This window comes from Equus przewalskii, chromosome 13, assembly GCF_037783145.1.
Source record: "Equus przewalskii isolate Varuska chromosome 13, EquPr2, whole genome shotgun sequence".
NCBI classification, from domain to species: Eukaryota; Metazoa; Chordata; class Mammalia; order Perissodactyla; family Equidae; genus Equus; species Equus przewalskii.
This window is the reverse complement of record NC_091843.1, coordinates 11,666,122-11,687,064: the sequence shown is the minus strand read 5'-3', so window position 1 is coordinate 11,687,064 and position 20,943 is coordinate 11,666,122. Positions and strand designations below refer to the sequence as shown.

The 20,943-nt window shown below is 49.3% G+C and overlaps 1 protein-coding gene across 2 annotated transcripts in view; it reads left to right on the top strand.

The window, feature by feature from the left end:
* Nucleotides 1-7,637: 7,637 nt before the first annotated feature.
* WWC1 (WW and C2 domain containing 1) overlaps nucleotides 7,638-20,943 on the top strand; it is a 156,837-nt gene continuing 143,531 nt past the window's right edge. The window contains exon 1 of one of the 2 annotated variants that reach the window (XM_070569059.1): nucleotides 7,638-7,900. In XM_070569059.1, the coding sequence (XP_070425160.1) occupies nucleotides 7,782-7,900 (119 nt within the window). In that variant the 5' untranslated portion in view covers nucleotides 7,638-7,781. Of the gene's footprint in view, nucleotides 7,901-10,706; nucleotides 10,747-20,943 lie in introns of those variants that run through there. The other variant, XM_070569061.1, reaches the window with a different exon arrangement.

The window sequence follows — 20,943 nt, the reverse complement described above, 5'->3', positions numbered from 1 at the left end:
TCCATTTGCTTACACACTGTCTAAGTTGGGTTTAAGCTACAACAGAAGAGATGAGTCCCTTTGACAGATACTGTATGCCTGCAAAACCAAAAATATTTACTATCTGGTTCTTCGCAGAAAAAGTTTGCCAACCCCTGTTTTAGAAACACTGTATTCCAGAGATGCCTCAGGAAGAAAAAGGATATTTTAGTCAAATAAGTTTGGGCAATTCTGTATTTTATATTGTTTTCTTGGCCCCTCACCATGCATGTAGGTACACTGAGAGCTTGGAGAAGTCCCACAGTAAAGAAATCTCTTTAAATCTCTTTAATCTCTTTATTAAAGCCAACATTTCATAAATGTCTTTGCTCTCAGTCCATTTTTTTTTAGGTTAGCCCTGAGGAATGCCCCTGTGGATACTTGCTTTAGAAAGATTAGGAGCTATATTGGAGGGGTAAAGATAGGTGAGAATACAAGTCATGAGATCAGTTAAAACGCCACTAAAATGACAAGAATCAGACAAAAGGGCCTGAGCTAGGGCTTAGGTCAAAAAGAAAGAAGAGACATAGGGGAGGATGTGAAGGCAGAATGCTCAGTTTCCTACCTAGATAACTGTAGGAAGCATGAATGGAGAGAGGAGGAACAGGAGGAAGAGAAGCTGGCTTGAGAAAAGGGGTGAATTCCAGGTTAGACGCGTTGAGTTTTATTGGCTCAGAATAAGCAGTGAACTTCTCCTTCCAGGAAGGTGAAATAGGCATACTTTCCCCATTCCTTCCACTAAGTAAAACCAAGAACTTTAGACATTCTACATAAACCAAACATAAGACGACTTCGAAAGTGCAGAAAAGAAGGCAGATGACTAGATACCTCAGGACCTGAGGAATGACACGGTGGTGAGTTCCCTGGGTTTTCTTTTTGCCTTACATCTCCCAGACTGAGTGCTGGAGAAATGGAAAACCCAATATGAAATGCCAATAGGTCCAGACAAAAAATGTCCAACAAAAGTCTGCCCTCTCTAGCCAAAGGACCAGGAAAGGGGCAGACTAGCAAACAGAAAACTTGTAGTCAAAAACTACCCTACTCTAGCTAAACATCACACAAAAAAAGTGTGGCCCCACTTTCACCCACACCAGCAAAGGCCGAGTAGGGACCCAAACTTCCACCCTCAAGAGGCTGTGATGAGGTGCCCCAACACTCCCTGGGATAGTGTCAGAGAAAGCCAATGGGGACCCCCTCAGGTGTCAACAAGGCCAAGTGGGAAGTCGGACTTCCACCTCCACCTGGCAGTCATGAGGTGCTGTCCCTACTCCATTCACCTGCTGGGATGGTATCTGAAAAAGCCAGCTAAAACCAGTTTACATAAGATCCAGAGTCTCAGAACATAATATAAAAATGTCCAGGTTTCATCAAAAATCATTCATCATACCAAGAACCAGGAAGACCTCAAACTGAATGAAACAAAGACAATCAATAGATGCCAACACAAAAATGACGGAGTGTTAGAATTATCTGACCAAGATTTCAAAGCATCCATGAAAAAAATGCTTCAATGAACAACTATCAACACATTGACACAAATGCAAAAAGCAGAATCCTCAGCAAAAAAACAAAGTCTCAGCAAAGAAATAAATGACATAAAGGAGAGCCAAGTGGAAATGTTAGAACTGAAAAATATAATTGAAATGAAAACTCAGTGGATGGGTTCAAGAGCACAATGGAAAGAACAGAGAAAAGAATCAGTGAGATGGCAGATAAAACAATAGAAATGATCTAATCTGAACAATAGAGAGAAAATAGACTGAAAAAAGAAAAATGAACAGAGCTCCAGGGATGTGAGGGACTATAATAAGAGACAGGAGTCCCTGAAGAAGAGGAGAAAAAGGGTAAAACTGTAAAAGGACTCAGAAATAAGGGCTGAAAACTCCCCCACATTGACAGGAATCATCAAAGTACAGATTCAAGAAGCTGAGCGAATCCCAGAGAAGATAAACCCAAAGAAATCCATGCCAAGACACATAAGTAAACTTCTGAAAACTCAAGACAGAGCAAAGTGTCCAACCTTGACCAGGCTGTCTCAAACCTTTAGAGGCTACTGCAGCTAAGTGGGCAGGGCTGGCAAGCAGGGACCCTGTTTGACCTAGGCCAGGGTGTCAATGACAGTGCAGGAAGTCATGTGTTTAGGGTCAAAGAACCTTGCAAGATTTTAGGGTGACCACCTCCTAGCTTGGATTCCCCCATGGAAACAACCTCCTGTGGTTTTCAGTGGAATGGAAATAGGGCTCTTTTGGTGTATGAAGACACCAAATCTTCAGGGCCCTTCTACCTGCTGCTCCCTTGGCCTGGAATGCACGTTGTTCGCCTGTTCGCATTGCTGGCTACTTCAGGTTTCTGCTTAAACGTCACTTCCTCAGAATGGCCTTCTCCTCTGGCCCTGCCTAAAGTGGAGTTTCTACCAATCCCCACCCTACAAAATTTTGTCGTAGCACCCTATTTGTACCCTTCTTGTTAATGACCACAATGTGCAATTATTTATTCATTGGCTTGTATACTGTGTATCTCCCCTACTAAACTGTAAGCTCCATGAGACCAGAAACCTCTCTGTCTGCCATGTCCTTGACCCATCGTCTGGTACACAGCTGACAGCCAAGAGTCTTGGTGAATAAATGAATTAAGAGCCGAGAAGGTAAGGAACCCACCTTTAAAAGATCTCCTGTGTTTCAGGGGCTTAGCTGGCACTTTATTTACATCATTTCATTTAGTGTCACAAGTTGACAGGCGGGTATCATTGTTCTCATTTTAGAGACAAGGTAACTGGGCTCAGAGAGGTGCAGTCTCATGCCCAAAGTCATACATCAATGGAGATGCAGAGCCAAGTTTCACACTCGGATTTATTTTTTTCTGTCCATGTACTTGCCACTACTCCACCCAGCCACCCTGTTGAGGCAAGTGATCTGGGTTTAAGCCTCAACCCTACTCGTTGGTAGCTTGTAAAATTCACTCAGATTGCTCATCTGAAATTCTGAGAATGAGGTGTCACACCGCGAGCAGTGGACAGGTAAAGAACATTTCATTCCACCCGTCTCTAAGCAGTTGGGATGGAATTTAATTTAAGCGCCTGGGTACCATGGCGATGCGAGCTCTATAAATACCCACGAGAGGCTTCTTTCAGCCAGCCTGCTGGTTACTGCACTTGCACCCCCACCCGTTTCCCACCAGGCCTCCTCTTCTGCCGTTGGGGTGGGAGTGGAGGAAAGCACTGCTTTGCAGGAACTCCCTCCCTCTGCTCACAGTCTTTTTTTCTCCTCTCCACACACCTCCGCCTTGAAACTGAGATTTCATCTCCACCTCCTCCTTCAGTGCATAATTGACTTCCTCGTTGGTGAAAGACACAACAGCTCCCAGCCTCTGGTACCCACAGGACTCTTGGACGGGAGAGTTGAAACCTCTCCTGCCAGCCCTAGGATAGCTTCCTGTCCAGAAGAAATCTAGTTCAGTTAATGAATGAACCAGCAAGGAAAGAAGGGAGGAGGAAGGGAGGCAGACAGCATGGGGAGAAAAGTGCCCCTCCCTCCAGGGAGACAGCTCAGCCTATTAAATTCCCTGATATCTAACCTCCAGGTGGGTCTTGTTGACAGTACTGATGGAGGTCAAGAATCAGCTTAGAATTCAGAATCCCCACCTCAACTCTGCCCTCTCCTCGTAAACTGTGCTATGACCTCAGCATGCCCCCTCCCACCTCCAACCACTCCAAAGAGATATGCAATCCAAAGGAAGGCAGGAATTCAAGGCTAGTCTCCCGACTGCTCCTCCTCCTCCTTCCAACCAGACTGTTTGTGCCCTGAAGTCTCTCCTTCACTGGCATTCTAGAGCCAGCACTGCTGTGAATTCAGAAGCAAAAATCCACTGGAAGGAGTGAGTTGGAATCTTGGCTCTATCATTTACTACTTCACTATAGGAAAGTCACTTCGCCTCTCTGAGTGTCAGTTTACACATCTGTAAAATGGGACTAATAAGAACCAGGGCAATGGGTCATTATTCACAGAAACTGCATCTATTTTGTAAAACGAGTAGGCTGTGCCAGATTTATTTTGATGTATTTTCAAGCGCTGTATTAAGCACTCAGGACCCAGAGAAAAATAAGAAACCATCTCTTCTGCCTCAGCGCTTATATTGCCAAGGTTTTTTCCACCCTAAATTTCCCTGGCTTGGGTGTGTTTTCCCATCATTGAAAAAAACAGTCCATGGGCCCAATTATGAACCTCAAATAATGCATTACTAAAGAAAGGGGACATTATTGGCTCAATCACAGAAATGTATCTGTGTGCATTCTCCAGGATGCGTGGGAGGGACAGCATGAGGTAGGCAGGCACAGTCACAGAGTCGGAAGAAAAATCTCAGCAGAGGTTTCCACAGCTTCCATTTCTCTGAAGAATGCAGAAGCTAACAGGAAACTACTGCTGACATATTTGTTCCTTTTTTTTTAAGCTTAATCTCTCCTCTACCATCTTCACGAAATATGTTACCCTGCTGCTCTGAAATTCTCTGAAATGTGTGTGGCAACTGGCCTCTATTCTTTGCTGTTGCAGTGGGGGAAAGGATTTAAGTGGGCATCTTTTTTTTAAAAACAAAACAACCTGTCCCAGGTGTCTCCTATGAGCCACCTGGATGTGAGAGCAAAGGTAAGAAAGGCTCCGCCTGGGGTCACTTCTGCTGGGCTCCAATACCGGCCATGCTTCCAGCTCAGCTCACGGGCAGCCAGACACAGGCCCAGGAGGAAGGCCGGGAGAGGCCAGATTCCTGCAGTTCAGTCACCTGTAGAATAATGTCCAATTCGCCCTATCACGTGGCTGAGCCGGTTTTACCTTTAATCCCTTTCACGTTTGTCCTCAGCCTTGAAGAATGCCTGGGGATGATTCACCCGCCATCACATGGGGCCGGCAGTCATCTGTTTTATTACCTCACCCTGCTTGCAGCTTCTGGAAGATAACCTAGGATTCTTGGGTGGGAGGGCAGATGGAGGTAAGAGGGATGGACAAACAGACCAACCTTTCGGGAGCTGATTCCTGCTCTGGTCTCGCTTTCCTGCTCCCCAGCTCAAGGTCTAAAGGTCCAAAGGAGCAAGGCATTCGGAAAATGCCAGGGCGTGGGCACCTGGGCTAAAAAGAAAGTGCGATTTGGGAGTCTAGAATGTGTTTTCCGTTCACAACCAACACCAATCTGGGAGGAGGGTTGGTTGCAAAACAAGAGAAAAATGAAATCAGCAATTAGGGTTGTCAGAAGCAACCACGCACAATTTTCAGGAGGGGAAAGGACATGGGCTTATGTTTAGAACAGAAAATACCTCATTGATTCCCATTTCATAGGGGCATGCTTGCTGCTGGGCATTGTGCTCCCAATGTACTACAGTGAGTCCCCTGAGACAATGGCTTACTGCTGGGTGCCAAACCCTCTCCATTGCTCATCTCCTTTAGCCCTTGTGACAAGCCCTCCAGAGTCTATATTATTAGGATGTTTTTCAGACCTAAGACAGAGACATCGATTAAGCAAGTTACTCAGGGTCACATGGATAGAAAATAGGGCAGGTTTGGGACCCAAACAGACTGATTCCAGAGCTTTTGCTTCTCAGCCAAAAAATTATGAAGCAATCATCAACAGAGAAAAGCATTCATCAGCATCTGTAATATTCCAGATCTGGACTGAAGCAGGTTCAGGAGTTGCACATTTAACAAAAAAAGGAAAGAAAGTATAGGTTTACGGTTAAGCGCTGGAGTCAGGCAGACCAGGGTCCACTTGTTAGCTCTGTATCCCTGGCCAACAATACAGCATCCAGGAGCCTCAGTGTTCTCATCAGTACAACGGGTATAATAAGCAGTATTCTGTACGCCGGAGGCTTGTCGCCAGGATTAAATGAGCTCACGTGTGTGAAGCACCTAGCACCATATTGGCTTTGGAGCTATTGCTCTAATCAGCACTGGGAGGTTTTTATACAGTGAAGGCTTGGCCTAAGCAGAGGGAGCAGAGAGGGCTATGGGAATCTCCCCTAAAAAGGATGAAGAACTCCTACTTTTGGGTGTTGGAGGCCAGCCTGAGGCCCATGTTTCTGGACTTTTGTGCATGGTATGAATGGAATGAAGGAGGGAAGGAAAGGCCAAACATGAGCCCGTAGGTCTGGCCTCAGGGAACTGACTTTAGGGAAGGCATTGGGAGGTGAGGAGCTGCCTTGGTGGGTCTTCTCTATTGAGGGGAGATGAGACCACAGACATGGGATGGCTCCCTCACTCAGCACAGCCTAGTCCATACAGCACAGGATGCTGGCTCCACTGGGAGACTGCCAGGCTCAGATGAGAGAATACACCGTACTGGACTTCACTCCTCCAGTCCAGCTTCCTACGTAGATCCAGGGCAAAAAGTGGTTAAACACAGATTCAGTGAGCACAGATAAGCCAGTCGATCCTTAATGAAATCGTGCTACCTTCTTTTTCTGTATTTAATGAGGTTTATTTTTAGTTTCTCAAGAAGTATTGTGTCTGATTTTTTAAATTTCTTCTAATTTTTTTAAAAATTGAATTTTGTTTTGCTTTCTTTTTCATAACTCCCTTCCCTCGAATCCATAACATACCTGCCTCAAAGTATGACAGGAGAACGCACGTGAAGCTGCTAGCCCACAGCCTGGGACAGGCTAAGTACTCAATTTAGCTAACAACAACAACATCATTACTATTACTTTTACCAAGTGCTTCCCCTGACACCCTCTGGGAGTCCTCTGGTGGGAGGAGATTCACAGCACTCCTTATTTTCCGGAGCCTGAGAGGAGCCAGCTACATTTGCACATACGGGGGTGGGGGGATGGGTGAAACAACACGGGGAGAAGAATGGAATAAGAGGGAGACAGATGGTGCGGTGCGTGTGTTGGGGGAAGGGATCAGAGATCCTGGAAAACTTATGTTCCCCGACTTGCAAGAATGTTTCCATTTAACCACTTCTTGCCTGACTCCTGATCCTACATAGGAGAGAAGCCGGGAGTTGTAAGATTTGGGGCCACCTGTGCCAAGAGCCTGGACACGCGCGGTGGAGAGAGCCAGGAGTGTTGGGAAGCAGAGGCAGAGCGGGTCTTGCTGTAGCCTCCCGGGGCTCCAGTTTGGGTCCGGGACCCAGGTAAGGGGCGGTCTCCCTTTCCCCTGGCAGGGGCGGCCGGTGGTTCGGACTGTCCCACGAGGGGGCGCGTCTCGGGCCCTAGGACCCGCCCTCGCGGCGCTGGGCGCGGGGAGGAGACCCGGGAACCCTGGCGCCCGGCGCTCCGCCTCCCGTTTCCGGGGCAGCGCGGTTACCTGCACCGCCCGAGCCGCACCTGGCGGAGGCAGAAGTCGCAAACCGAGCGAGCGCAGACCGGCGGTACGGAGAGGAGGGCCGGCGGCCGGCTGCGGGGAGGAAGGGGCGGCGGCGGCGTGGAGGGCGCGGCGCGGCGCGGCGGAGGGGGCAGGCGGCAGCTGCGCTCGGCTCGCTCTGCCCCGCCGGCCGGGCGCGCAACCGGGCCCGCACCGCGCCGCTGCGGGCGCACATGGCAGCGTGAGACGCCGGCGGCGGGAGGAGCGGGCGGCGCCGGGCCGGGGCCGCAGGGCCGCATGGACAGCGGCGCCACCCCGGCCGGCCCCCACTAGGGCCCCCAGTCCGCGGGCGCCACCTCCCCGGTCATGGTGCCTCGGCGGCCGCCCGGGCCGGGTACAGCCGGCCGGAGCCGCTGAGCCGGGGGCCCCCGCGGCGGCCGGGAGCTGCATGGGGGAGCGCGGGCCGCGCTCGGGAAGATGCCCCGGCCGGAGCTGCCCCTGCCGGAGGGCTGGGAGGAGGCGCGCGACTTCGACGGCAAGGTCTACTACATAGACCACACGAGCCGCACCACCAGCTGGATCGACCCGCGGGACAGGTAGGACCCCGGGAGCCCCCCCCCCCCGCCCCCATATCCCCCACCCCGGTCCGGACCCCTCTTGCCCCAGGGGCCACCAGCCGGGACTGGGCAGGGGATGCGGGGGAGCTCTGTGAGCCTTTGGCGCTTTCTTCAGTTGGCTCCCCCCTTCCATTCTGGAGCGCTGCTCCTGCCCCTGTGGGCTGCTAGGAGGAGGGGAAGGCCAGTGAGCTGGCCAGGCTGCCCCCACCGCCATCCCCAGAGGGAGGACTTAGGCCCCAGCCGGCACCTGCCCAGAGTTTTGACCTTAAGCTCTAGCCCCGCCCCCCGCCCCCTTTAGGAAGCCAGGTCGGGCGGGGGAGGGGAGCGACCTAGCGGAGGGATGCTGGGGCTTCCCGGGGAGGCTTTCCCCAGCACAAGGGTGGGGGAGGGAGGAGAAGGGGGGATGGGGAAGCATCTGGTTTGGAGGGGGTGGTAGGGACCCAGGATCCAGTGGGAGGCTGCTGGAGGAAGGACTTGACGCGGAGGGGAAGGCAGCCTGGAGTGTGATTTTTGACAGGTGCCTCGGCGGCTCGGAGAAGAGCATGGGAGCAGCTAGGGGGCCTGGGGGCCGGGAGTGGGAAGGAAAGGAAGGAGCGGGGAAGGGCCGATGGGGGAGACTGGTTCTCCAGGAATCTCCCACAACTTGGAAGCTGTTAGGATGTAGATGGAGGTGAAATGCCTCCCGTAAAGCCCTGCCCGTCGCCTTTCTCCTCCCTTTCTTTCTCTGGGGACCAGGGCTCCTCAGCCTGCGCCAGCACGCCCTGACCTTGGTGGGCACCGCGCCGGCTGTAGCGTGGGTTTTTTTTTTGCTGAGGCAGGTGGAGTCTGAGATGGCTGGTGAGGCTCTTTGCTTCCAGACTTTCTCTGGGTTTTGACTGCTTGGCATTTCTTTGCACACACACACCCACTCTCCCCTACTATGTCCTGGGGGGAGAAGAGGACCACTCTCGGGGACCACTTTATTGTCCTTTACAGTCTGTGGTCAAAGTTCTCAGAAGTGTGGAATTTTCACCTGGTCAATGGTGACGTTGGGCGTTGGGTGCCTGTAAAGCAATGGAGGTGAATTCCTTGGACCCTTCATTTTGTGGGATTGGGATGGAGGTCCCAAAGTCCAAGATGGAGTTTGAAGCGAGTTGAGGGTTAAGAAAAAGAAAAAGCAGAAAGAAAATGTGTGTGAGATTCCCAGTAGTTTTTGAGAGCACTTAATTTCATTCATTCACCATTTACTGGGTGCCCACTCTGTTCAGTGCCGTGCTGAATGTGTCATTAACGGAATTGGGAATAGTTTTTAATGCTAGACAGCATCCCTTGGGCACACTGGTTTAACTTCCCTATTTGTCAGATTACCAGTTTGGTTGGAAGGGAGGGAGTAATAATGGAATTCTTAAAAGTTGGAAGGAGCGTAGAAGATTGGAGTCCAACTCTCATTTTCAAACGTAAGAGAAAGTTTGAGGCCTAGAGGTGTGATCTGCTCCACTGTTTTCATCTTTCCATCACTACACCAAGTTCTTTACCAGTTCTTTTTTTTAATTTTTAATTATTATTATTTTTTTTTTTGAGGAAGATTAGCCCTGAGCTCACATCTTCTGCCAATCCCCCCTTTTTGCTGAGGAAGACTGGTCCTGAGCTAACATATGTGCCCATCTTCCTCTACTTTATATGTGGGACGCCTGCCACAGCGTGGCTTGCCAAGCGGTGCCATGTCCATACCTGGGATCCGAACCGGTGAACCCTGGGCCGCCGAAGCAGAACGTGCGAACTTAACGGTTGTGCCACCGGGCCAGCCCCATCTTTACCAGTTCTAACCTCCAGACTTGTCCTGACTCGCTTTCCCTCCCCATCCTCCTCAGGGTCAGTTGCCCTGGGGACTCTGTAACTGTGTTAGTGAACTGGGCAGCCCCTTAAACAGACACAAGTTCTGTGTCCTCCCCCAGTTTAGGTCCCTGCAGCTTACTGAGGCCGGTGTGCTGTCAGCAGCTAGGACAGCCCCACACCCAGCGCTGCTAACTGTTCTCTGGGGCTCTGAGGATGATGCAGCTATAGAAAGCTTCTCAGACAACAGCAATTTTTTACCCTTGGAAGAGGGCACGCAGTATAGCTTCAGTGGAAAACTGACCGCTAGAGCATTGTTTCCCAAATTTTAGTGTAATGTGGGCCACGTTCATGATTTTTTGCTCTATCCACCTGTGCTATTGCTTACTTAATACCTGACTTTAACCCATCTCAATTTGAAGATTTTTTTCAACTACTTTCACAAATAGGAAACTAGTACTACTGATTGCCATAAATAGAAGGGATCCTTAAATATACAGTGGAGGAAAAAACAAAACACAGCCCAATGCCATTATATTTTAGCTCGATACCATGGCCTGCCCATGGCCCCAGCAACAGGTCGGCCCAGCCTTTGTTTTTAGGCAGAGTGGCCAGCGATGGGGAGGAATTAAAAACATACTGGCGCTTAACTGAGCTGCTCACTTTCTTCACCTTGCAAGTCATTGGTTTTAAAGCTGCATCTTTGTACCTCCTGGTCATCCCACGCATGGTGTGGGGCCCCTGAGCTTGGACTGCTGAGGGGTTCTGAACACAACCCTGGGGCACTGTTGTGGTGGGCCAACTTTGAAAGTTTGGGGAAAGGGCTGAGCACAGGGCATCTATTCCTGACTCTCTGGAATTTCTCTCCTGCACACCCCAGTTAGAGATTTCTGCCTTTTAGTCCTGGCTGTGTGGCCTCAGGCAAATCCCTTGACCTCTCTGAGGTGCAGGTGCTCCACTGGTGAGAGATGAGGGCTGATTAGATGATCTCCAAGGACCCTGCCAGTTCTCAGGTATGATTTCAGACTCCTCAGCCTCTCCTTACCCCTCTGACTCTGTGGCAGAATTAGGGGGGAGACAGGGTAGGCGGGAGGGTGAGATGGCTGTTAAGGAGGAGGAAAAAATTTAACAGAGCTGAGAAGAGGCAGACTTATTTGGGGCAGTGGGGTGGGGGGGATAAGTTCTGCCAAGGTAGTTACAGCTCTGCGACTGGTTAATGCTGTGAAACCAAAAAATAACATCAAAAGAAAGGCTGCTCCTTAAGAGTGTGTGTTTGTGTGCGCACGTTTGTCTTGGTTTTTTTCCTTACCTGAATCCAGGAGATGCCCGCCCATTCCCCTGAATTTAAAAGAAGTCAGTCAAATGGTCCCTCAGTCAAAAAAGTGATTTCTTAGCCACGGAGAACAAAATAGCGTCTCGGGTTACCAACCCTGAAGAATGTCTTGGCACATTCCTCCCTCTGGGGCTGAGCTGTTTTGTGTGCTGTCCGGCATGGAGGCTGCTGGGGGTAGGGAATCCAGTTTTCAGCTTCCCCTTTCACCAGGGGGTTGGAAGAACAGCCAGGCGGCCAGCCTTGCCAACTCTATCCCCTTCTTACCCAGGGGAAGACTGGGAGGCCGAAATTCCTGAGGACGGTTGTCCCAACAACCGGAGAGGGTCCAGTGGGCAGCTTGGGCCCTGCCTACTGGGCCAAAGGCTCCAACAGCACCACGGGCTCTTCCTAAGGCAAGGCTGGTCTGGGAAGGTGACGGGTCCATGGAGAATCAGGTGCTGGGATCAGGCCTGTGCAGCCCCTTGGAGCAGTGTTCCTTATAACTCGGGGTGCTTCTGGGAGCTCCCAGCAAAGGGCCAGCATTCTGTGTGTATTTAACTTGGTGGTATGCAAAAACAAATACGCTGATTGTTCTCTGTGGAAGAATGGGTTGTTGGAACTGGCTCTGCCAGAGAAGGTTCCTGAGGCCTAATTCCTGCTCATTCTGTGGTTTGTGTTCAGACCTTCTTCCAGGAGCCACCTGGGAACTCTGCGGGCACAGTTTCTGGGTCTGTGTGATAAATGCTGGAGGCCTGCATGGCTGAGAGGACTCAGCAACTTCTCTCATGACTTGAGGAGGAACTTTTGCTAACCCTGTTGTTTCAGAAATAATTTCTATTGTAGAAAGATGGGCCTACAGCTTTCAAAGATCTTAACCTCCCTCTGGTCACAGGCCATTATGAGAATCAGCCAGAGGTTAAGGATGCTTCCCGAAGAAAAGTGCAAACACAGTTTTTGGCACATAATTTCGGGGGCTTATGGACCCCAGATTCATAACTTCTGCCATGGGATAACTCCGAAACCGCTTGTCACCACCTACTTGCCCTCCTGTTTTAACTGGTAGGAAATAATGATTGACCGTTTACTGTATTCAGGCAGCTTACTGAGAGCTTTCCATGGGTGATTTCCTTTAATCCCCCTAACCACCCTGGGAATAGGTACAGTTATCTACCTGAGGAAACTGAGACTCAGAGGGGCTGAGTTTGGGGAAAGCCACTCAGCTTTTGTGGAGCTGAGATGAAAATGCTAGGTTTGCTGACTCCCGAACCCTCATTTCTAACCACTGCACCACTCAGCCGCCTGCTGAATTAGTTGCTGAATCAAGACCTCTGCTCAATTGCCTAAGGAATTTGCCCTTGGGGAATGGGGCTGGAATAGACATGATTTCACTTACCTGCCACCGTTCTGGTGTGGCCAGGCCTCGGTTAACCAGAGAGTGTGTGTGGACAATGGAAGGAGGGTGAGCATTTGAATCCTCGCATTTTGGGTCTGCTGCGTGCCACCTGAGTGCCCTTGGCAAGTTGTGTATTCTCTCTGAGCCTTGGTTTTGTCTTCTCTAGGATGGGGAGATGCACATAAGCTGTCAAGGGCAGTTAGGAGCATTAAAGAAGCTACATCAGGTAGGGCAGTGAGCACAGAGCCTAACACACAGGAGGTGCTTGGGAATGCCAGTTCTTTTAGTTTTTACTAGAAAGTACCTAAGAAACACTTAAGTCAAACGGAGACCGAGTTTCTGTCCTGGTCTGTAGCAATTTGCAGCTGTGATGGACCTTTCTGGTCATGTAATCCAGCCCTCTCATTTCACTGATGAAACTGAGACTCAGAGACAAGTGACTTGCCCAAGGTCACACAGCAGCTAAATGTCAACTTGAGTCTCTAGTGAAGGTCTTCTTTCCTCTTTCTCTCATGTAAACTTTTCCCTAAGAATCAGCTCTGGTTTCTCCTCATCCATTGTAGTAGTTTGGGAATATTTTATGCTTGGGGTGGAGTTATTCTTTATAATCCTTTTGACTGTGTGGACCAGCAGGTTTCTTTCATAGTGTCACAATCGTTTCTGAATTGTGTCATAGGAATTTGTTATATGTCGAACGGTTATAGTTCCACCAATTGCAAGTGAATTACTGTTTTCTTAATCAATTAAAATGGATTTAAGGTTATTATCAGACTAACGTCACTTTCCACCAATTTACATTGGTGGAAATTTGCATTACAACGTGCTTTCTTAAGTGGGAGTTATAACCAGCCTGCCAGGGAATTTACCCAGAGCCTCTGTGCTCCATGCTTCTGCTCTTAATGATCCACTGATACCTATAGATTGGGCCATTACAAGTCATTAGAGGGCTTTTCTTCTCCTTCCAAGGCTTGAGTTTAATATCTACACATTCCATGCAAGTCTGTGATGCATGAGAATATCGTGTATCAGTTATTAAAGAAATAAGTTTAAAAAGCACTAGTATAGATAACAGAAAGAAATAAGAGACTTTGGAACCCACAAATGGATAATAAAAATGCTAACATCTACTGAATATTTACTCCATGCTGTGCACTGGGCTAAGTGTTTTCCATTAGGATCTCATTTAATCCTTCAGCCAACCATATGAGGTAAGTACTATAATTATTTCTATTTTCAGATGAGGAAACTGAGACTAAGAAAGGTTAAGTAACTTGCCCGAGGTCACCAACAGGTGATGTAGCCAGGAGTAGTTGAACTCTTGAATCCATGCTCATATTAGCCGTAACCATTTCAGTGCTCCAGAGTGCCCGGTCAATAAGTGGGGCTTGAGAGTTACCATTTATTCCTAAAATGCGGCAAGTCTGCTGTGGATCTCAGGGAGAGATGTTCCAAAGGAGGCTTGTTCAGAGAAGCCAATGAGATCCTCATGGCAGCTCAGGAGACTGGTGGGCACAAACTCTACGTTCTGGGAGCAGCCAGCTAACCAGAGCTCTGGGAGGGAAAGAACAGAGAGAGAGGCAGGGAAACTCGGAAGGATGCAGTGTGTGAGAAGAGTTCAAAGTCGTTTCCAAGTCGCTTGGGTAAATGCTCCCAACGGCCAGGGAATTAGTAGCCAAGGCAGCTACTGTCTGTCACCACCCCTCCCACTTTTGGCCTAGCCAGACTGACCTGATTCTCCAATCCCTGGGGATCCCAGATAGCTGTGAAACACTGCTCTTTTGAAGAGAAGAGAATCAGGTTGCCTTAGTTACTGGGAAGGTGGCACGCCAAGCTCAGGTGCACACAAGGAGAGACAAGGCTAGATTAAGTGGGACTTGGAAGGTGGCCGCCGTCTTGCTGCAGAGCTCTCTGGATGGAAGAAGCCTTGGTCAGATTTTGGTGGTATTTGCAGGGGGGTGCCAACTTAGTGGCAGTTGGCTGTCTAGGCTGAGTGTCAGGAGCTCTCTCTGGCCACATCTGCCTCCAGGCGGTGAGGATCGGCAGCCCCCCAGCTCAGTGAGGGGCTCTGGATAGGAGAAATCCACTTCCCTTGGAGAAATGGCTTGAGTGACATCTCCTAGCACTTCCACTTGGACAGAGTTGAAGGCTGGATCTGGGCTGAGTCGTGTGAAAAATTCATGCCATGCCCCTCCCAGCATGGAGAGGACACCCTCAGGTGGAACAGCGAAAGGCTCTGGTTGCTGCTGCCGACAAGCTTCTTGGCTGCCTTGAATCCCTGTTTCAGAGTGAGATAAAAGAAGAGAAAACTCAGAAACTGGATACAGTGCTGTTTTGTTATTTAACCGTCACCAGCAGGCCATTAAGCCTCCAGCTCCTGAGCAGAAAACCTCTTGCCAAAATAATGGAGGGAGATGGGGGGGGGGGGTGGGACACTGGCGTTCACTGTTGTGTAGGGAGAACATAGAACATTCTATAAAGATGCTGGACAGGGAAGAGGGGGTGGAGTAGAGAGAGTGGGGAGGAGGGAAAAAAAGAAGTGGGGTGGGTCACATGCCCTCCCCCCTCCAGTCACCTCTTCCACTGTGTCTACCCCCTGACATCTCACCGTTGGGAAGAAACAGGATCTTTCAGTTTCAAATGTCTGCCAAAGAAAAAGGACTGAGGCTTAAGTTCTCCTTCAATGGTCAGCCAGAAAAAAATGAAGCTGCATCAAGATTAGGGACACCTTTGTTGGCTTTTTTCTTCCCCTGCTCCATTCATCACTCCCTGGCAGCCAGGACACCAGGCTCACAGCAGCTGCTGACTTTCCCCAGCCGGCTGCCTGCTGTTGCTGGGCCTGGTTCGGTGGCAGCCCGGCTGTCCCCATGCTGGCTTCCTCCCTGCCCAGTGGCAGTTACTCTTGATTCGTCACTGGTGCAGCCCTGAGGATCGACTGACTGGTACCTAACTTGGGAGGATAAAGTATCAAGATACGGCATCAGGTGGCTGCTAGGATGAGATGACCCTGGGACAGCCTTTTGATCCTGCATCTGGCATGGTTTTTCTTGGATAGCCAGGGCTCTTTGAGCATTTCACTGTGTATTCCAGGAATTTCTCACAAGGGCACTGTTTGTATCACTTACCATGAGAACAATAACTGGCACCTGGTGACAATGATAATAATAACAATCTGTAGTCATCTTTATCCAGTGCTTGTCCTTTGCCAAGCACTGTTGTTCATCATGTTTTTCTGGCATTTCGCAAATGAGGAAACTGAGGCTAAGAATGGTCAAGTGACAAACTCAGGGTCGTACAGGTAGAAGGAGACTGAGTTGAAATATGAATCTAGGTCCATCTGATTTCAAAGCCTTGCTCTTTCTACCACTGCACTCTTTCGGTGAATTTGGAGAGAGGAAGGGGGGAGAGAGGAGGCGCCCAGGGAAAGGGAATTTTTTAACTACAGAGAAATAAACAGAAACACACCTATCAGTGTATATACCTTGTTCACTATGGAGAAAATGTTTATGTGGTTCCAGCCGAACATTGGTTTGACATACCACGCTATTCCCTGCAATAGATGAGGCTTCATAAAGATCTTCAGAGGACATCAAGTCAAGTCCTGGCTCTCTTGTTTACACATAGTACGTGACCTTGCACAAGTTTCTTCTCAGCCATACAACAGGGATAAGTCTGAGACCTACCTCCCCCCAAGGGATGTGGTGAGGATGAAATGACACCAGACATGGCAAGTCTTAGCCCAGTGCCTCGTGTGCATCAGGCTTCCAATGGGAGCTGTTACTAGTTAGGCTCGTTAACCTCCTGTGCATTGGTGGAGGAACAGGAACCAGTATTCCTTCGTTGCCAACTCGTCTCTTCCTGGTGAGCCAGGGCTCACCTGAGCCACGTTGACACCAGAGCTTGCAAACCACCTTGGTGGCACTCATTACATATATAAATCAATAAATTCTTTTCCCCCTGGTCTTATCAGAGGCAAGCCCTTCTTTGGAATTTCTGGAGTGAAATGACTCTTGCCAGTGAGCTGGCACCAGGGCTGTGTGTGAAGCAGGGGTAATGAATTGCAGTTGTCATGGCAGAGCTAAAAAGGCTGATGCAGAGGTCTCTGGAATTTATTTGTAACTGCTTTGATACCATGTCCCTTCGCTCCAGAAATCTTCCTCCACATGCTGTCTGAGAACCTGCTGATTTTAGCATGGTGCTGATGCAGAAGGGCATTGGTATTTATCACGTCCCGCCCAGCCAGGGGTTGGCCATTCATCCAGCAGGTATTTATTGAGTGCCTGCTGGGCTTCAGGCTCGGCTGCCAGTGCCGATGATCAGAGCAAAGTCCTGCTGTAGCGGGGTGTACCTTTGGGCGAGGGAGATGGGCAAACAGTTGAACAGATAAATTGCATCGTGACTGGAGGCTTGGTGTTTTCTAGAATTCTTTCACCCGTCCTAGGAGGATGGAGGGACAGACTCGTCTGTGACACCTGTTGACAGTTGTGGTGTGAACTTGGACTGAGAGCTGGGGGGCCTTTGTGCCTTTGATAGGGTGCTCCTGAGAGCCTGTGATGATGAGCCGGGCACTGGGAGTGCAAGGCTGAGACGAGAGAGACAGTCTACGACTCATGACGTTGCCTAAAAATTAGTGAGAGACACAGTCATCAAGCTGTGCAGATACAGTTAGAAATGCCAGGCTCTCTGAACCTTGGTTTCCTTCCTCTCCTGTTCCAGTCATTTAAAAATATTTCTTGAGTTCCTGTAAATGAGTAGAGTGTCTGTAATATGCCAGGCATCATTCCAGCACTGGCGACTCAGCAGTGATTAAAACAACAAAAATCCTGTCCTCATGGAGCTTACACTTGGGGGGGGAAGCATCAAAACCATCTGGAGGGCTTGTTAACCCCACTCCCCTCCGCACCCCCCCCCCCCATCCCGCCAAGACACACACCAGTTTGAGTCTGTAGGACTACTGTGGGGCCTAGAAATTTGCATTTCCAACAGGTCCCCAGGTGATGCTCTTGGTCTGTGCTTTTTTGGGACCCACAGACAGTTGATGCACTGAATCCTCACAATAGCCTGGGAGGGGGTCCATATTATCCCTGTCGTACGGACAGGGAAACTGAAGAAGGCAGGTGAGGTAACTTGGCCCTCCTTCTTATGCTAAGAGGGCTAGAGGAAGTGGTTTCAGGAGCCAGCACTGTTTCCCTGCAGCTCTCTGATTGCTATGAGCATACCATTGTTCTAGTTCTTTTGCTGACCCAATGCCTGAGTGGTAGCAAAATCCGTAGGGTTTTCTCCCCCTTTGTGAAATAAAGCACAGGGAAGCAGGAGGTCTGAGGGGATCCAGCAGCCAAGGGACTTCTCTTTACATGAGAATGTATAGAATTTGTATGAGAGGGTCACAGGAAACAGTCCTCCCTGTTTCTCCATGGAGCTGAGACAGGACATCCTGGCCGAGCTGCCCTTGGGAGGAAGGGCCCCTGAGCTCCTGCACCCCTGGGAGCTTTCGGGCCTCACTCAGTCCTCCTTCAGCTCTAGGGCGTGCAGGGGAGGTGCGGGGAAGAGGCGAGGCCCTCCTCTCCCAGAATCCTCACAGCAGCCCTCTAGGGAGGGGTTGTCCATGGCTGTTGGCCTTGACCACGGCTTGGACTTTACATCTCAGCCTTGTCACTGGCTAGTTCTGTGACCTTGGTTAAGTTGCTTAGCCCTCCTGAACCTCAATTTCTTCACTGGCCAAATGAGACTAAGGCAGAACCCACCTCAGAGGGTTGGTCAGAATCAAATTAGAGGTCTCATTATATTCCAGTCCCACTGTCCCGGCGGTTCTAACTACAATTAAGATAGCTTTATCTCTAGTTATATAATTTCTGCTCAGTTCGCATATTTTGAGTACCACATTTTTGGGGACATAAGCCTTTCTTCTTGTTTTTCTGGGAAAACCGATCATACTTGAGCAGATAGACGTCTCAGTAAAGAATGACTTTTGCTAACAGGAATATGAAAAGGTATCTTAACAACTCAAGGAGTTTCACAACCAGCCTGAGTGGTTTATTTCCATTTTTGACATAAAACAAACATTTGCCAGCAGCCAATGGAGGACCCTGGGTGTTTCTTCAGCTTCCTTACTGGGCACCGGCCCCAGTGGGTCTCAAAGTGTGGTCCCAGACCAGCACATCAGCTTCACCTGGGAACTTGATCCCACCTTAGACCTACTGAATCAGAAACTCTGGGGGTGGAGCCCTGCGATCTGTCTTTTAAGGAGCCTCCAGGTGACTCTGCTGCCCCCTCAAGTTTGGGAACCACTGGCCCAATATTTGCAGCCGGAGTGACCTAAGATATTTTGTTAGTGGTTGCGGCCAAAAACTGGCCAGGTTTCCAGATCCTCCTGAGCACAGGTCGATGCAGCCCGTTGAAATGGTCTTCGTTGGCTTATGAACATTTTGATATTATCCCCAAACCCTTACTGTCCAAGCTGGACCTCCACGCTTCCTTCACCAGGCCCCACCATCACCTTACATCTTTGCATCAGGATTCAGCTCGCAAATGATGTTGAGAGAGGCCTTCCCCATCTCCCTTGCCTGGGCTTCATGGCGCCTAAGGCTGTGGTAGAGCAGTGTGGCTACCTGTGTCTTCTCCATTCTTGGTTAATAGGTAGCGCAGTGGCTGGCATGCACTGGGAGCATACTAAGCCAGGAAATGAATGCTCTCCAGTTGGGAGTTTGGGATTCTGTTTCTGGCCCTTCCTCATAGCTGCGAGTCACTTGCCTTTCCTGAGCCCTGGTCTCTGCCGCTCTCTAATAGGGGAATAATGACCCTCCATCTTCCTACAACAGAGAATAGGAGGTGGTGTTTGGAGCTAGGGGGGCATTCGGATCAGTCAGTGATTCTCGAGTTCAGTTGCACATTGGACTGGAGGGGAGTGCTAAAAAGACCCATGTCCAGCCCACTCTCAGAGATTCTGGTTTAACTGGTTTGGGGTATGGCCTGGGCACGGATTTCTAGAAGCTCCACAGTTGATTCCAGGGTGCAGCCAGATTGGAAAACCATGACTGTAGGTAAATCTCTGCCTTCCTCAAAGCGCTGATAGAGTTTGAATGAGATTATGTAAAAGTACCTTGTAAAGGGTTCTAAAATTTAAGATTTATACAGTTCTGCCTAGAAAAATTGAGATGATTCAGGAAGTATTAAAAAAAAATAGTTGTGGGAGGGGGAGAAGTAGCTGTTTGGGGGATGTGAGGCACCTTTCTATGTAGTAATTTCCTCTCTCCTCTACCTGTCTTGTTCTTTCTTTCCTGACTTGTGTTAAGTACCAAAGAGGTTTGGGCTCATCTTTGCCTTAATGTGAAAATCTTTCAACTCCCATTGCAGCAGTAATGCTTTTAAATAAATTGGTCTAAGCTACTTTAGATTGTAGGCCTGGGGGTTGGGGCTCCTTTTTCATCTGCTGTCTGCCCTCACCAGAACCTGGTCCAGATTTCCTGCACACATCTATGTCCTTGAGACTCCAAGAGAGTGGGGAGTGCAGATGTTGTCACCATATAGATCCTAGCCTGTGGATAAGAACTAATAATAGCTGACATTTATTAAGATTTTAGATAGTGCCAAGATCTGGGCTGTGTGCTTTGAATGCATCATGCGCTTTAATTCTCGCAGCAACCCTATGAGGTAAGAACTGTTACCATCTCTGTTCTGCTGATGGGGAAACTGAGGCTCAGCAAGCTGAAAACTTGCCCTTGATTGCACAGCTAATAAGTGGCCAAAGCAGCATGTGAGACTCTGTGTCTCTCTGCACTCGAAATCCATGTTCTTCACCATCCTGTAGGTCAGGCCTGACTGTCACAGAGAGCAACACTGCATTGGTTCTGGTAATTCAGACCAGAGCTCCTTTCACTCCTGTGTATGGTTCCTTCAGTAGTAGCTTCGTTCAGTTGCTCAAGGTCTGTCTGGAGAGCCAGCCCTCTGCTCCTCTTTTGGCAGATGCCCCTCTCTCAGTGAGCAGGCTAAGTGAGCTGTTTTCCTGAGCCCAGTTTTTCACACTCCTTCCAAGGATGCATTTCCTTGACCACATTCCCCTGTACATGGTGGTGATCAGCGTCTTTTCTTCAGCCTCGTTCTAGGCTGTGTTCTGCTCAAGAGAGCCCCATCTGTTGTCACTTTGGCACTAAAGGCTTGGTGAGACTCGGTTCCCCTGGGACTCTGGTACCTGAACTGCATGTGGGCTTGGTCTGCAGCATTCTTGCTTGCCCAGGGTGTGGGTTTTGGGTTCACTAGAAGTCAGTTGGGTCACCTCAGGCCTAAAGTGGCTCTATCCTTGCATGATTACCTTCTACTTCTGTTGCACGTTGGATACAACTGATGCCAAAGAATGCCATTACCTTTGTGTGTTTGGTTCCTGATAGGAGCCGTGCTAGGAAAGGGGTACAGCAGAGAAAAAGACGTTGTTCCTTATAGAGCTTACAGACAAATAATAAAAACATAACATAATTGCAGATTAGCAAAATAAAGAGGATGCTGTATTAGGAA